Source organism: Schistocerca gregaria, chromosome 4 (genome assembly GCF_023897955.1).
Source record: "Schistocerca gregaria isolate iqSchGreg1 chromosome 4, iqSchGreg1.2, whole genome shotgun sequence".
In the NCBI taxonomy this organism is placed as follows: domain Eukaryota; kingdom Metazoa; phylum Arthropoda; class Insecta; order Orthoptera; family Acrididae; genus Schistocerca; species Schistocerca gregaria.
Genome location: NC_064923.1, coordinates 31,565,742 through 31,581,359, shown reverse-complemented (window position 1 = coordinate 31,581,359; position 15,618 = coordinate 31,565,742). Strand labels below are relative to the sequence as shown.

General features: G+C 43.8%; 1 protein-coding gene across 7 annotated transcripts in view; it reads left to right on the top strand.

Annotated features, from left to right (window-relative positions):
- Window positions 1-406: 406 nt before the first annotated feature.
- LOC126267963 (neurexin-1a) overlaps window positions 407-15,618 on the top strand; it is a 1,982,806-nt gene continuing 1,967,594 nt past the window's right edge. For 5 of the 7 annotated variants that reach the window (XM_049973300.1, XM_049973299.1, XM_049973303.1 and 2 more), the window contains exon 1: window positions 426-1,099. In XM_049973300.1, coding sequence (XP_049829257.1) covers window positions 506-1,099 — 594 coding nt within the window. In that variant the 5' untranslated portion in view covers window positions 426-505. Of the gene's footprint in view, window positions 1,100-15,618 lie in introns of all 7 variants that reach the window. The other 2 variants (XM_049973298.1, XM_049973297.1) reach the window with 1 other exon arrangement.

Here is a 15,618-nt window from a genome sequence, read left to right as displayed (position 1 = left end):
GGAACAGAAATTTTCGCTTTGATCTGTTAGGTGTTTTTAAATTTGCCTTCTATTACTCTTGCTAAACAGATAAACCTTCCTCTCTTTTTTTATATTCCTAAAAAGGCAAAAGGAACCAATTATTAACGTAGCTCGGTGATCACTACGTTTTGGCTCACGGGTGTACGTCTTAGAATGTCATAAAAGCTAGTGACGATGGCGAGCATTCGCCGGAACAGGTCGGCAGAGAAGAAGGAAAGTATCTAAAACATTTGCCGCGCTGTGCGCGCTGCGAGGAGTGAGCGCAGGCGGCGCTGACGTCGGCGTCGGCGTCGGCGTCGGCGGACTGCGGGCGTCGCCGCAGCGCGTCTCTGGCGTCGCGCGGCGAGCGGCGAGCGGCGCCCCCGCAGCAGTGGGGTCGGCCGGCAGTGCGCCGGCGGCCGCGAGCATGTAAAGAGCGAGGGAGGCGCGCGCGCGTGTGTGTGAGTGTGTGAGCGATCGAGCGAGCTAGCTGGCGGGCAGGGCCATGCGGCGTGCGCTGGCGGCGTGGTGCGCGGCGGCGGCGCTGTGCGCGGCGGCGAGCGCCTTCGTGCTGGAGGGCTCGCAGACGTCGTACGCGCAGTTCCGCAAGTGGAACGCCGGCCTCAACGGCACGCTGGAGCTGGAGTTCAAGACGGACCAGCCGAACGGCCTGCTGCTGTACACGGACGACGGCGGCACCTACGACTTCTTCGAGATCAAGCTGGTGGAGGGCGCGCTGCGGCTGCGCTACAACCTGGGCGGCGGCGCGCAGATCCTGACGGTGGGCCGCGACCTCAACGACGGCCACTGGCACAAGGTGGCGGTGCGCCGCAGCGGCGAGCTCACCTCGCTCACCGTGGACGGCGCCACGCAGGCGCGCGCCTCGCGCGGCTCCGACTTCCGCTTCGGGTCGCTCGAGTCCAACTCGGACGTCTTCATCGGCGGCATGCCCGCCTGGTACAGCTCCAAGCTGACGCTGCTCGCGCTGCCCAGCGTCATCTTCGAGCCGCGCTTCGGCGGGGCCGTGCGCAACCTGGTGTACGCCGACGAGGAGGCGACGGCGCCGCGCCGCCAGGAGATGAAGATGAAGGACTTCAAGGTGCGTGGCGGCTCCGCCTGCCTGCCTGCTCGCCTGCCGCCAGGCCCGCGCCGAGCGCCGCCAATCGATTCGCGTGGCGAGTTTACGCCTTACAAACTGAACCGGTTTCCTATCTTGCTGCAGTGTCAGTTCTTCCGATAGGTAGCTATTTTACAGCGACGGTCTGTCGACGTCATCCGTAGCGCCTTCCGATCGAGGCGGCACGCCGGCTGTCTCTTTCTCTTTAATTAAATACAGCCGGTGCGTAACTGCTCGGTCGGGGCCATATTTCTGCTTCTTCTTCGCCGGAACGGAAAGTCACTCGGTGCACATTAGACGCCGTCAGTTGAAGGCAGAATTGATCTCGCAGTCCCGCAGCAGGTTTATAAAAACGATGAAGCGGTCTACGTGCGAACGGAATCGCAGGAAAGACCGCGGCTATAAGCGCATTTCGAGAATCGGCATATTTATTTTTTGAACACTCACGCTTCGGCAGCAGTGCATGCGAGAGCGTCACGTATTTGAAATGAGAGAGAACCACTTGCTAGATACAGGTTTATTAAACCATGACCGTCCTTTTGATTTGAAAATCGTCTTCTTCCCAACATTTGGTATCTACTAGCAAGATTATGACATTGTGTATGGAACAAAGATAGTATCGTTACAATAAGCAAAATTACAGTAAGTATTTTCAAAAAAATTTGGAAAAAGATACGTAAAAGCACATTATCTATAGTCAACGTGGAATTCGTTGACTCTGTCTAGTACATATCATCCATTTAATCACAATTCGAATACATTGTATAAAAGTAGTAACATTTTACTGTAAGGCTTTGTCTTAAACATTAATTATTTTCAAAATATCACACATTTGACGCAGTATACAATGTATAGATTGCCACTTGAAAGATTTAAATATGAAGCGTCGATCATATACAAAGTAATTATGTGGTGTTAAGAGATAGTAACAAGCGTCGACTGGCTGAAGCGTAGAGACGGTGGGTGGCTTCAGTCACCTCTGCTAAGTGGCGCTCCAGTGGAGCTCCAATGAGCGACGCATGTTATTCCGCTGGTACACATTATTAACAGAATTATCGTGTCAACTAAATAGTTGGAATGGGGGAGAGAAGAGGGCGTAAAAGAAAAGGTGTCTTTAAAGTCATACGGCTTATAAAGAGACCGTCGAAAACACGGTCAAAGTGTATGTTGCAACTGGTTGGCTGTTACTCCTAATCTGTTGAAGTTTCGGCATATTTATTTGAGTAACCGTAAAGCGTTCCGCGAAACTGGTTTAAGGAGAGACGTGGTGGTCGTCACGCGCGGCGTCTTCTGTCTGAAAATCCGCTGGCGTTGGGGAGGCACGTTTGCAGGCGTTTCTGCGCGCAGAGCTGCGCGGAACACAAGTGTGCCGTGACCCGCGCGCCGCCCTACTTTACCCGCTTTACTTATTAACTGCTACGAACGCAGATGTGCCTTCCTGCGGTACACCGAATGGCCAAACGTCGTGGGAAGGCGACCGAGGCCCGCGCGGTGAGTCTGTCCCCGTAATGCCGCGGCAGGAAGAACGGAAACTACGCGCCACTCTGAAACGGGCGGCGGCGTGAGGCCAGGTGGCAGTCGACGCGCGTCGCAGCGCTGCCCGCGTCACTCTCGCCACCCGCAGCTCTCTCCTGAGCGAGTCGTACATCTGGCCACGTCCGGCGCCTCCGCCACCCACCCCGTCAGTAGCAGCGGCGAACGGCACGTCTCCAAATGGGACGAGCGTTCCCCAGGCATTCGGCCTGTCAGCTTACTGCAACTATGCTCGAGTCTCCTGCGTTGCGATTACCGACCTGGAGACAAAGTCGTGAGAAACAGATTTACCGAAAGGGACGGCGGCGCAACCAGGGCGCCTGCCGCCCAGCGAAAACTCCTACGGCTGATTTCATTGAGCGGGAGGAACATTTCCCTTCTGATCATATCTCACTCGCTGTATGGAAACTTCATTTTGCCGGGAAACTGCAGTGAGTTTGGGTCTGTTGCGATCACTCGGGATCGAATATGATCTTCTGTTCTTTCGTCGACATTTTAACTTCGATAAGTAACGTCTTGATGGGTGACGTTATTTCGAACACGCGACGACTTTCTTTGTCATTGATCTGAAAATCATACAGCCGTATCAGAAATCGTAGAAATCGTGCCTGCGTCTGCGCTGTCAGAGAAATTATCTTCCTGGGTCTTCACTCTCTGGTATTCCGACGCACACCCTCCACTTCAGTGATTCGACCACATACTTCGTAGCACTGATTCACTGACTCGGCGCTTTCTACGTTTCATTCTTAGACGTATACACATTTTATCTGTGACTGACGCACTTTTGCATTTTGCCCGGGATACTTGCCGCAAATATGAAGATATATTCGGCAGTGCCGTTTAAAGTCGCAGTCGTTTCCTCGACCTGGGGTAACAAATAAGAGTACGGGAGACGTTTCTCGTTAAGCGTGAACGACTCCTTATTTTTGTTTATTAGTGTCTTCATTATTACCCGCCGTTATGATTGTCTTCTCTGTGCTTCCATTATGTAAATACTTTTTGCCAAACTCAAAGCTGAAGAGCGGCGTACTCTGCTGCTGACAGCCCGTCTTGTAATAGGTGATAGAAATTACAATAGAGAAAAAATAAAAAACGTCTACGGTGATGACTTGTCTCGTTCACTTGTCAGCCATTTCACTCTCGCAATGACCTTCGATTGTTATAAAAATAGCTTCTTTGTTCCTTTCCTGTAAGGAATCAGGAGGCTCGGTTATCTTACATAGACGATTGATGTTACGTCGTTTTCTACGATAGTATGTCGGTACGTAAGTGTTGCTCGGCGGAGCGACGGTTCATAGGCTTCGGAAGCGTGCTTCAGTGACGCGAAAATTACTGTTAATTTTGTTGTAATAAACGCACGGTCTGTTTGGCTGTTATATCGTCGGATGGCGCTACCCACTATTTAACTCTGAAAAGAAGTTGGCGGACGCGGGTGTCTTAACTCTTCTGAAGTCACTTGTCAAGTAACTTGTGCATCTACGCGGTGTAGTACTGTACTTGCTATCAGTTGTGTGTCTCGCACGGTGTGCGGTGTGCGGCTTAAAGCTCTAGGATCGTTTAGGCTCTCACGTTCTGGCGTCGAGGTTTTGTTTGGTGAACTGAACGGTAGCCTCACTTTCGCGTTTGTGTTCGCTCGGCGCTGCCTGCAGCTGTACTGACGCCTTTCCGTGTGGCTCGTGGTTGCTCTCGTTCTATGCTTAACTCTCACTTATACAAACTCACCCTGGTCCGCTGTGTTCAGCGTAAAATTTGAAGCCCGCGGCCACGTCGACAACGGGTGCGGACGAAATATTAGTGGCCCCTCCTAAGAGTTCTCACCGGCAGCCCGCACTGCACTGCCGTGTTGCGGGCGCGTCGCCTGACGCCGCAGTCGCTGTGTGTTTGCCGGTGTCCTGCAAACAGCACGCAGTGAAATGCGCTGCTCGGAAAGGCAGATGGGAGGTCCACAGTTCTCTCCGTCCGATGTGCGCCCGGCGCGCCAGGGCTGTAAAGGCGCGTTGGCACCGGCCCCACTTTACGGCAGTGTGTGGCCGCAGCAGCGATGCCCCAGTGCGCGGGCCACATCCGTCTCTGTCCCTGTCTCTACGCACTACGACTCCCTTCCACTCTCAGCCTTGCTTCCTGTTTTCTCACGCCGACAGTGTTGCAGTTCCAAATCACGTGAAAAAGAATTATTTAATTTCAATACAAGTTTCTTGCTGCACTTCTTATTTATTTACTCGTAGTGGTACAAGTTACACGACGAGCTCGTTAGGGCGTCATGCTATTATCAAATATACCTGTAAAGATGATATTATAGGTATAAAATTGTTCCTTACGTCAGTTTTATGTTTGTCTAAATGTGGCGGGCACCTTACGCTTACGGCTTAGCTGATGTACGTGGCCGATATGGCATGATGGAGCGTAAATGCCGTTTGTCTCTTCGTTGTGATACGACCGCAGTATTTGTATGTTTACTTATTATTTGCGTCATTTTGTACAGTTATCTTCTGACAGCTTAGGCTCCAGCGTTGCTGTATATTCTCAATGGAGTTTGTATTTCGCGCAAAGTCAGTTGTCAAGATGAATTTGTTTTTGTGGGATTACGTAAATGATAAGTGTTCTATTGTTTTGTGTTTGTCACGATAATTAATCCTTTTTCTATAATATTTTCAATTAAATTTTCAGATATTTTCTATGTTTAAAATCTGTTCCGTCGCTGAGGATGTCTTCTGGATATTTTTTGAATGAGCGAAAATTTCCATTTCCCCCAAAATGTTCATAGTATGTCCTTTAGGTACGTTGTGTACAATTTTTAGGATACTTACAAAATGTCTCTCTTTATGTCGTTGGCTTTTTAGATACAAGTAAAATGAGGATTGCTTGCTTTCACGATTTCGTGTGTGTTCTTTAAATCTCATTTCGAAATTCATGCTTTTTTCGTCCAACACAACATTTATTGCAATCGTCACAAAAAAGTTTGTAGCCGCCTGGATTTCAAAGAGTGGCGATATTATATTTTGTTCATCGTGTTTTGGTCTTCAAGTTATTATTCATACGAAATGATTATTTTATTTTTATTTTCTTAAAGAAGTTCTTCATCCTTACCTATATGTATGGTTCTGTGACATTGTTAGGTTTATTTCTGATTTTCTTCTTCTCTTTTTAATGTTATTTCTTTCTGTATGCTATCTGGTTTTGGTTTTGTCTGCTGTTCACATAGTTTTTGCACTATTTTGGAGCTGAAGTCATTTTGTTTTTGTTTTATTTTGTATTGCAGTATGATTGTGAGGCAAATTTAAAACTCTATTAATCACTAATTTGAAGTATGCATATTTACGCGAATTTGGGCGGCAAGAATTTTTACTGACGATGTCACTGGTAGTAGTTTTTGTATATATTTCGAGTTGGTAGTGGCTATTGTTGCTTATTTTGAGATCTAAAAAGTTATCGATTTGTTTTGTTCTAGCCGGCCGCGGGGGTCTCGCGGTTCTAGGCGCGCAGTCCGGAACCCTGCGACTGCTACGGTCGCAGGTTCGAATCCTGCCTCGGGCATGGATGTGTGTGATGTCCTTATGTTAGTTAGGTTTAAGTAGTTCTAAGTTCTAGGCGACTAATGACCACAGCGGTTGAGTCCCATAGTGCTCAGAGCCATTTTGTTTTGTTCTATTTCCACCGAAAATTTTAGTTAGGGTGCTGATGGACCATTTGCATATTTTGGTCACCTTCATTGAATAATAGTACTCTGCCATCAACATATCTATGGTAATAGGTAATTTTATTTAGAACTGACCAGTTTCAATTGAAGAACTTCTCTTCCATTGTATTAATAAGTATACCTGCTGTGGTGCCTGCGGTACAGTGTTTCATAGCCACTCCATCTCACTGCCTATGAATTTTATTTTAAAACGGAAAATTGTTTTGAGGTCAAATAAACTGTAATAGATTTATTATTTCATAAGTTTCAGTGTCAATTTTATGTTGTTACGAGGTTTCTGCTTATGACCTAATTGTTTATGATTCTGTTATATTTGTATATAAATTGGTTTTGTCAATTAAAATTAATTTTCCTGCGTGGGGTATTTGTATGTCTTTTAAGTTCTGAGCTAATACTCTCGAGTTTTTTCTTGTCTATTTTTTGTGTGGAGTGTGGTGATCACTTTATTTAGTTTTTTCACTATCATAAATACGCTGTTCTTCGACCTCACACAAGCTGCAGGCCCATGGAAAGGAAATTGCTGAATACAACTTCAAGAGAAACCTTGGGGAATATTCTACATTACTTACGCCTAAAACATCAAAATGGTAAAAGTCATCGAGACGATACGATACAGCAATATGTGTCTCAAATACCAAATATACTCTCTTATATGTACATAAAAATGAAAGCAAAATACAATATTGTGTGTCACCTAAGAAACTTTGCAGCGAAAATCTCGATGAACCAGGAAGTTACTAACAAACCTCATTACAAAGATAAGCTTAATCAATATCTGGCATACCAGTCGTAGCGTACGCTCAATTAGTAAAAAGAAAGTAGACAAGCTGATAGAAGTGCAATGCAAATGAAACAGACATAAACCCCAAACCTAAATCACGTCTCCATTCCAATTTTTCACACTAAAAAGAAGGTCTCACTGATATACAATTTATGGATAATGAAAAAGAAATACTTAGCAAAGATCCAAACACAACATAAAACCACAGATACACAACACAACTATAAAACCCCTTATAGCCACAACGAAAGTCACAAGAGATATGGCACAATTGTCTATACGTGAATAAAACGAGCTTGCAGTAAAAACATCAAAACGTATAGAAAGAGAAATGAAATACAGGGAACGCCACAACAACATCCATATGTTGAACAAAATGCCCTCAAAGGTATAAATAATAAACTACTAACACACAACGTAATAGCGGTAAAGGCAAACAAGGGAACGATTATGTAGCAAAAGTGCTAAATTTCTTGCGGGATAACGCTATCTCACACATACAGCACAACCAACCAACAAATTCAATGCATACGCCAAGAAAACAACTAAGAATTGCGGTTCAAATTTTACAGAAAGAGATAAGAACTCACGCAGTGTCATAGATCTCCGAACCCTATCTTTACGTGCACAACTAAAAGTACGCAAAGAGCTGATTCCGATTCGTCCAATAATTAACGGTGTAGACAGCCCAGCATAAAAAATAAATAGACTGATAACCACACTTTACACGTGTAACAAAAAATACACATGAAAAACTCCATAGTATTAGCACACAACATAAGAGAGATACAAATCCACCAAACAGGAAAATTCATTTCATTTGACATAACCAGAAACAATAGAGATAATAAAGAGAAACCTCCTACGCAAAAGAAAAGTATTGGCAATTGAATGGTATGAAATAATGAATTTATTACAACTTGCTTTATCTCGAAACTATTTTCAGCTTCAAAATAAGATTTGTACACAATCAGATGGAACAGCTGTGGGAAATTGCATCGTAGGTGCCTTAACTGACATATTTTGTGATATCTTGGAAATAAATTCTTTAGTTTAAACTGGCCAATTGTAAACAAAATTATCTATTACCTCAGTTATGTAGATGATACACTACTGTTATTCGACAGAAATGAACAAGACATATAAATGATTCGTCAGCAAAAAAACAAGTTGCATCCTACCATAATTTTATGATAGAAATAGAAAAAAAACAAATAGATAAACTTTTTATTTCTAAAAATAAGGAACGCCAAGTCACCACTAATTAGAAACATATATCTCGACTGAAATTATCATAAATAATAAATCTTATTACCTAATTCGAAAACACAAAACTACATAGCGCAACAAAATGAATTCAACACGAAAATACTGAAAAACTATATGAGCAGCATACAAAACGAAAAACGGATGGCATACGTAAAGAAATAACATTAAAAATAGGAAAAAATCGCAAATAAACCTATCTGTGATACAGCACTATGCATAGGCCAAATATCGGAAAAGATGAACAACTTGTTTAAGAAAACAAAATTAAAATTAGCATTTCCAACAAATAACGACTTCAGGACAAAAATACGAGCAACAAAAATAATATCGCCACCTTTTCAAATCCAGATGTTTACAGATTTTCTTGTGACGATTGCAATAAATTGTATGTGGGACAAACAGGCGAGATTTTCGAAATCAGATTTAAAGAACACACACAAAATTGAGAAAGCAACCAATCCACTTTTTACTTGCTTTTAAAACGTCAAGAGTGTGGAGCAGAAATTATTGAACATACCCTAAAAATTGTACACAAAGCACCGAAGGGACACACAGTGAAAGTTCTATGAGAAATGGAAATTTACACTCATATAGAAAAATACACAGAAGACATGCTCAACGATCAAACAGATTACAAATATAAAAAATATATAAAAAATTTTATTCACATTATTCAAGAAAAAGAGTATAGTATGTCGATAAACAGAAACCTACAGATCAGTTATCACTTACATAAAACACAAAAATACTATCTCTGAAAGATTCATCGTAAACACTGACTTCCCACGAAATACGAGCTCCGTTGTAAACATATAGTATCGCTGGAGCCCAAGCTGTCAAGAAAGCTGGCAAAAAATAACTTTTCAAGATCACGCGAATAAAAAATAAACATATAAAGAACATGAACGATCATAACAAAGAGGCAACCGCATGATGCCATGTGGGCCACGTCACACCAGCTGAGACGTAATCGTAAGGTGCCCCATTGACGTAAGGAACAACATTATGCCTATTATACCATTTTAACAGGTACACTTGATAACGGGAACTAGCCGAAACGAACTCGTCGTGTAACTTGTATCTCGGCGAGTAAATAAGTAAATAGTGCAACAAAAGACTAGTACGTAAGAAAAAGTGTGTCGTTCTTCGATCTTATACAAGCTGTGGGCGTTCTTGCAGATTTAGTTCGTCTAATGACCAACTTCCTGTTGGCTTCTGTCTCGGTTTCTTCGGCCTACGCCAGAAAAATCATCAGACGAACGTCGGCCGAAGAACCATAGACAGAAGCCAACAGGAAGTTCGTCAACAAGTGGCCACGAAAGACTTAACAATTTTGTATTCCTCTAATGATTTAGACGAAGCACTTCCCCAACCATGGAATGACGGGAAACATAAAAAAGTGACTATTTCGGTTTAGTTCCAAAGTGATGCGCTCACTTAGAGGCACTCGATTTGATTTTTTTGTCTACACGAATGTTAAAGTGGGCAAATGAGTCAATTGTCAAATCGGTGATTGTGATACGTGCATCTGCAACCTGAGCTATGGAAACAAAGAGCGAAATCTGACAAAAAAGATAGTCTTATTGCTACCGATGTAGTAGAAGATCTGCGGCAGTGAACCATAATTTTATTTTACATGGGTATAAATTTTTTATAGCTTCATCACACGTGTTGAATAGGCAGCAGTTTTCAATTCTTTTCTTGGCAACTTGCTTTCTTTTTCTTTGTGTAAGCAGCATTTACAGCATTGTTTGTATACACTACTCTTCACATCCCGTAACTCTGGTGGTAGATGTTTCGCATTTATGAAATGTATAGTTCTTTCACCATAATGGTGTTAATTCTTTGACACGTTCTGATCTGTCTGGATCGTCTTCAGATCTATGTAATTGCAACAGCAACCCGTCACGTCTACTCATAACAACATATCGGAGTGAAGACGATCCAGTGTGATCGAAACGTGTAATCGAATTAAGAAAACATCAGTGCAACTGAGACGGAAGAATAAGTTAGAATTATCTTCTTATTGCAACAGACATTTACTGTTGCATATGTCTTATGCGAAGAGGCATATCATAAGAAATTCACTTCAAAGAGGCACATTAAGTTTCTGTATGAATCGCCACGAGCGAGACTCTGTCGGGCAGTAACTCGTATCCAGTAATTAAAGGTGGTATTGGTCTTAATAATGTTTTGCACGAATTACTTTTAAACGATATATTCAAAATCATGTTTCAGCGTTCCGGAAAATGTACGTATCCAGTATTAGTTCACAAGTTAAGAAGTTCGGGAAACTGTCCGCATACTCTGAAAAAAGTATGCCTATTTCTCTTTTTCTTGCGGAACTCGCACCCTCTACCTCGCTTACGTTCATTTCGTATAACACACTTGGCAAATATTTTATTGCAAACAGTGGCCGTTAATGTTGTACTACATATGACTGCAATTCGTGCGGTCGCTATGTTGCCGGACAAGAGTAGTGTAGGCAATTGCAGTTTTTAAGGTGCGTGTAACCGGCTTACCAGTGCAGAGGACTGTAGGTGTTCGACTAACGATTGTATTGCCACTGTTGTTGGGGTCGGAAGTGACCGTGTTTTCTTCTGATGATCTTATCTTCAGCAACTGCAGTGGGAAAACGTAAAACCAAATTACAAACACGGAGTTGAAAAATCTAGTCACTGATACTTTACATAGTATATTTTAAAATAAACACAAATTAAATATTGTCAACGAATGTGGATTACTGTATAGTAGCCGAGATGCGTTGTGATACTAAAAGCCCAGGAATATGCTCGTTTATAGATGAAAGAAGCTGAAATAGCTTCCCATCTCACAGCTGGCACTACATGCGCGCATCCCAGTACATACCGGGTGATTGTAATTAAACCTTCGGTAGTAGAGGTATCTGCGACATTGCAGTGCGCTGCACTGTTCCTTCGTACATGCATGCGTATCCTATCGAAGAGGCAGTGCGACGACTACAGCCACCATGAAGTACACGAAACGTATTCGCAGTTGCGAATGCGGACAACCGCCAGCTGTATGACACAATGACGGCAATGAAAATTTGTACCGGATGGAGACTGGAACCTGGATTCCGCGCTTTACCCGAGCGGTCGCCTTGACCGCTTTAGCTATCCGCGCACGGCTCGTGGCCACATCCAAACTTCCATACGTAGTTCACAAGCCACAATATGCACTCGCACACGTTACGTAATCCCCGCACTTGGGCGGGGGGACATTTTAATTGAAAGTCGCTGTCTGGTATCAGCGGATCAGTAACGCACTGCAGTGCTTCGGACGGAAGCCCACAGCAACAATAACAACAGCAACAAGCACTTCAAAACAGGAAAACAATTTTATTGGTAACTGCTGTATAATTGTGCGTATTCTTGTCAGCATTGCCAAATGAAGGCATATGACGATTATAAAAATGTGTATTAAATACAGCGCGTTAAAAGAGCTTACTGAATCAAAGTTCTTTAAAGTGGCAGTGCAAGACATGACTTTTCATAATTTACGAGTATACAACGTGAGAGAATGAAAAGGTTGGTGCGACCCACGTATGAACTTAGGACGTTATGGTGACTGTCGGTAGCGCTGTTCTCCCTTCAGCAGGGTGATGTGCTGGTCAGCTACTTGGCTGCGGGCACCGTCCAGCCCAGCAGGCCTGTCCCATCCGAACAGATGATCATAGAGCGGCACCAGCAGCAAATTAATTCTGAGCCTGTCTTTTTCCACCGTAGATACACAACCTGGAGTCGACCGCCTTTTTATGTTTCGTGCATCATTTCTATTTAATATCTGTGCTAAGTTTCTCCTTAGTGACGCTCTTTAAGATTATGTGTTCTTCTGAACGACATTTTAAATCCGCTCTTGTAAAATATAAGTTCTACCTTTTCTCACGACGTCCCAACTGTTACACAGTTTTGTAATCGCATACAGAGGAAACTGTTACACAGTTTTGTGATCGCATACAGAGGCAACTGTTACACAGTCTTGTAATCGCATACAGAGGAAACTATTACGCAGTTTTGTGATTGCATACAGAGGAAACTGTTACACAGTTTTGTGATCGCATACAGAACACTAGCACACATGACGGTACCAGGGGGAGGAGAAGCTTTGCACAGATCACGTCGCGGACATAATCGTAACCTTTTAATTGGTAGAAGAGATAAGATATTCAAATTAATAGAGTGTAATTTGGTTTTTATAATTTCCATTTCTTCTGAAGATGTTGACGTTGGCCGAAACCGGTGATAAGTACAATTTTTGTTCTTACATCAGAGAGAACATAAAATAAATTATCAAACAGTCAGTCTCTGTGCTCCATACATGTCCCCTTTTTCGGGACGCGATCATGTTCTGTGTATCCACTATTCGTAATAAAACGACTGCTATCACACTTTGTCCAGGCTTTCGAGTAGCTAACTGCGAGAGTAAACCGTCATTTAGTTCTGTTTAAAATCAACATAAAAACATTTCGATATCTAATTTCTTAAATTTAGAGGTTACATTTTGTACATTTTTTATATATAAATTGTAACATTAGGATGATGAAGGTAGGATTTTGCCTTCAAGAGGCCTGACGTTACCACCATCTTCGTACGTTTTTACTGTTTTTCCAAACTTTCATCAAGATTAATGTGGACTGTTGTTTTATGATTTCACTTCCATGCTTACCTCTGACCTCATTATCTAATGCACACCTCAAGTTCTCTGTTTCTGTCGCCGGCACTAGATAAGATATTGTACTTTAGGATACGGTCTTACGAGCAAATTATTAATATCGCTTCGCCAGACTTTCACAGCGTTGCGGGGACTACAGCGTCACCTGTAGCAGCTCCAAAGACAGATCGGGACTTTTTCATTTTCCAACCATCTACCTACAAAACAGCCGAAAACTGAGACAGTTAGGCGATATCCGCTGCCTGTGGATGTATCTCGAGCCAGCCATCGCAGACATCTACACCTCGCGTGCAAACTTTTAACCTTACTTTTTCATTTTCTCTGTATTCACAAGTAAGTCGCAAGTCTTGCAATTTCGTCCACAGAGGTACGTTCGTGTAGAAACGGCAGCCGTGGTCTTCAACCTATGAGCGCACAACTTGTACGTATAAATCGCAGCTGATTCGACATAAACGGTGACATTTCTAGGATTACATTCTGGTACATTACTTATAACAGTGTGGAAAAGACGAATATATGTCTGTTTCTTTTTGTTCTGTAAGAGTGGAAACGCTGACGGATAGATGTTTGTTTCATACATTCAAAGTCTGCACGAGTAGGGTATATTTGAGAAAACTGGTTGCCGCAGCACTTGAATGTCCCACCCGTAAAAAAGCGCCATTTACTCTGCAGAGCCTCTCTGCATCCCTGAAAAGAATGCTTCTGTCCGTAAAGTTGTCGTCACTTGAAAGAGAACAGAAAACTACTACCGTCATGCATAGTGGATACCGAGACTCACTGATCGCCGTCTGCAGATAACCAGGAGTTTTTCTGCTCTCAGTAAATACACTCAGGTGGCAGAGGTCACGGGCTAGCGGTGTCAACACACACAGCTCGCGGCAGTGTCACCTACACGAGGCCTAAAAGAGCAGCGTATTGGCGGTGATATCATTTGTACTCAGATGGTTCACGTGAAAAGGTTTCAGACGTGATTGTGGCCGCACAACGGGAATTAACAGCCTTTGAACGCGGAAAGGTGGTTGTAGGTAGGCGCGTGGGATATTACATTTTGGAAATCGATAGGGATCCAATACCCCGAGATAGACAGTTGCAAGACTGTGTCGAGAATACCGATTTCGAGCATTAACTCTCACCACGGACAAAGTAGTGGCCGATGGCCTTCACCTGCTGAGCGGAGCAGCGGCGCTTGTGTAGAGTTTTCAGTGCGGACACACAAGCAACACCGCGTGGAACAACCGCAGAAATCGATGTGAGACGTACGATAAACGTAACCGTCGGGACAGCGCGGCGAAATTTGGCTAGTGGGTTATGGCAGCGGACGAGCGACGCGAGTGCCTTTACTGACACCAAGACCTCGCCCGCAGCGCCTGTCCTGAGCTCGTGACCGTATCGGTTGCCTCCTAGACACTGGAAAACCGCGGCCTGGTCACATGAGTCCCACTTTCAGTTGGTAAGAACTGACAGTGAGGTTCGCGTGTGGGGCAGACTCAGAGAACCCAAGTTGTTAACAAGACATAGTGGTGTGGACTGTGTTTACATGCAATGGACTGGGTCCTCTGCTCTGGGGACATGATCGAGAGGTCGTGAAATCCTGCACCGGCGACACTTAACCAATTACGGATGCTATAGAGACGGCCGGCCGCAGTGGCCGAGCGGTTCTAGACGCTACAGTCTGGAACCGCCTCGGGCATGGATGTGTGTGATGTCCTTAGGTTAGTTAGCTTTAAGTAGTTCTAGGGGACTGATGACCTTAGAAGTTAAGTCCCATAGTTCTCAGAGCCATTTGAACCAATTTTTGCTATAGAGACGATTGCCTCAGCTGTTGCTGCGCTCCCCCGAGCAAACCCACGTCCGATACGTTCTTTAGGGGAGGAGTGGGGGGGGGGGGGGGGGGGGGGGAAGGCATCCCACGACTTTTGTCACCTGAGTGTAGTGACAGAAAATAAAGCATTGTGTGTGAATTCCTGACAGCTTACAGCTCAAACAGTTTTGATGAAAATGACGGATTTAGGTTAGTCCAAAATGGTTCAGATGGCTCTGAGCACTATGGGACTTAACTTCAAAGGTCATTAGTCCCCTAGAACGTAGAACTACTTAAACCTAACTAACCAAAGGAAACCACACACATCCATGCCCGGAGCAGGATTCGAACCTGAGACGGTAGCTGTCGCGTGGTTCCAGACTGTAGCGCCTAGAACCACTTGGCCACTCCAGCCGGCCGTAGCATGGGCTTAGGACTTGTTGGTAAAAACACATTTTAATTCAGTTTTTTGTATGGGGTGTAACGTGGTAAGCTTGAGTTGTAAGAACACTGGATAGTTTAGATTTCGTAACATCTTTTTTACTCTCATTTAATTATTTTTTTTTTCAAATATAAGCACGGCAGTCCTACCACCCCGAGTAGATCAGGTGCTGGCTTTGCCGTGTTAAATGAATGCATTTATGAATTAAAATAGGCACAAAAATATTGGAAATATACACTAAAACAAGTAAAATATACACCAAAAATATACGAACACGCATTTAGAA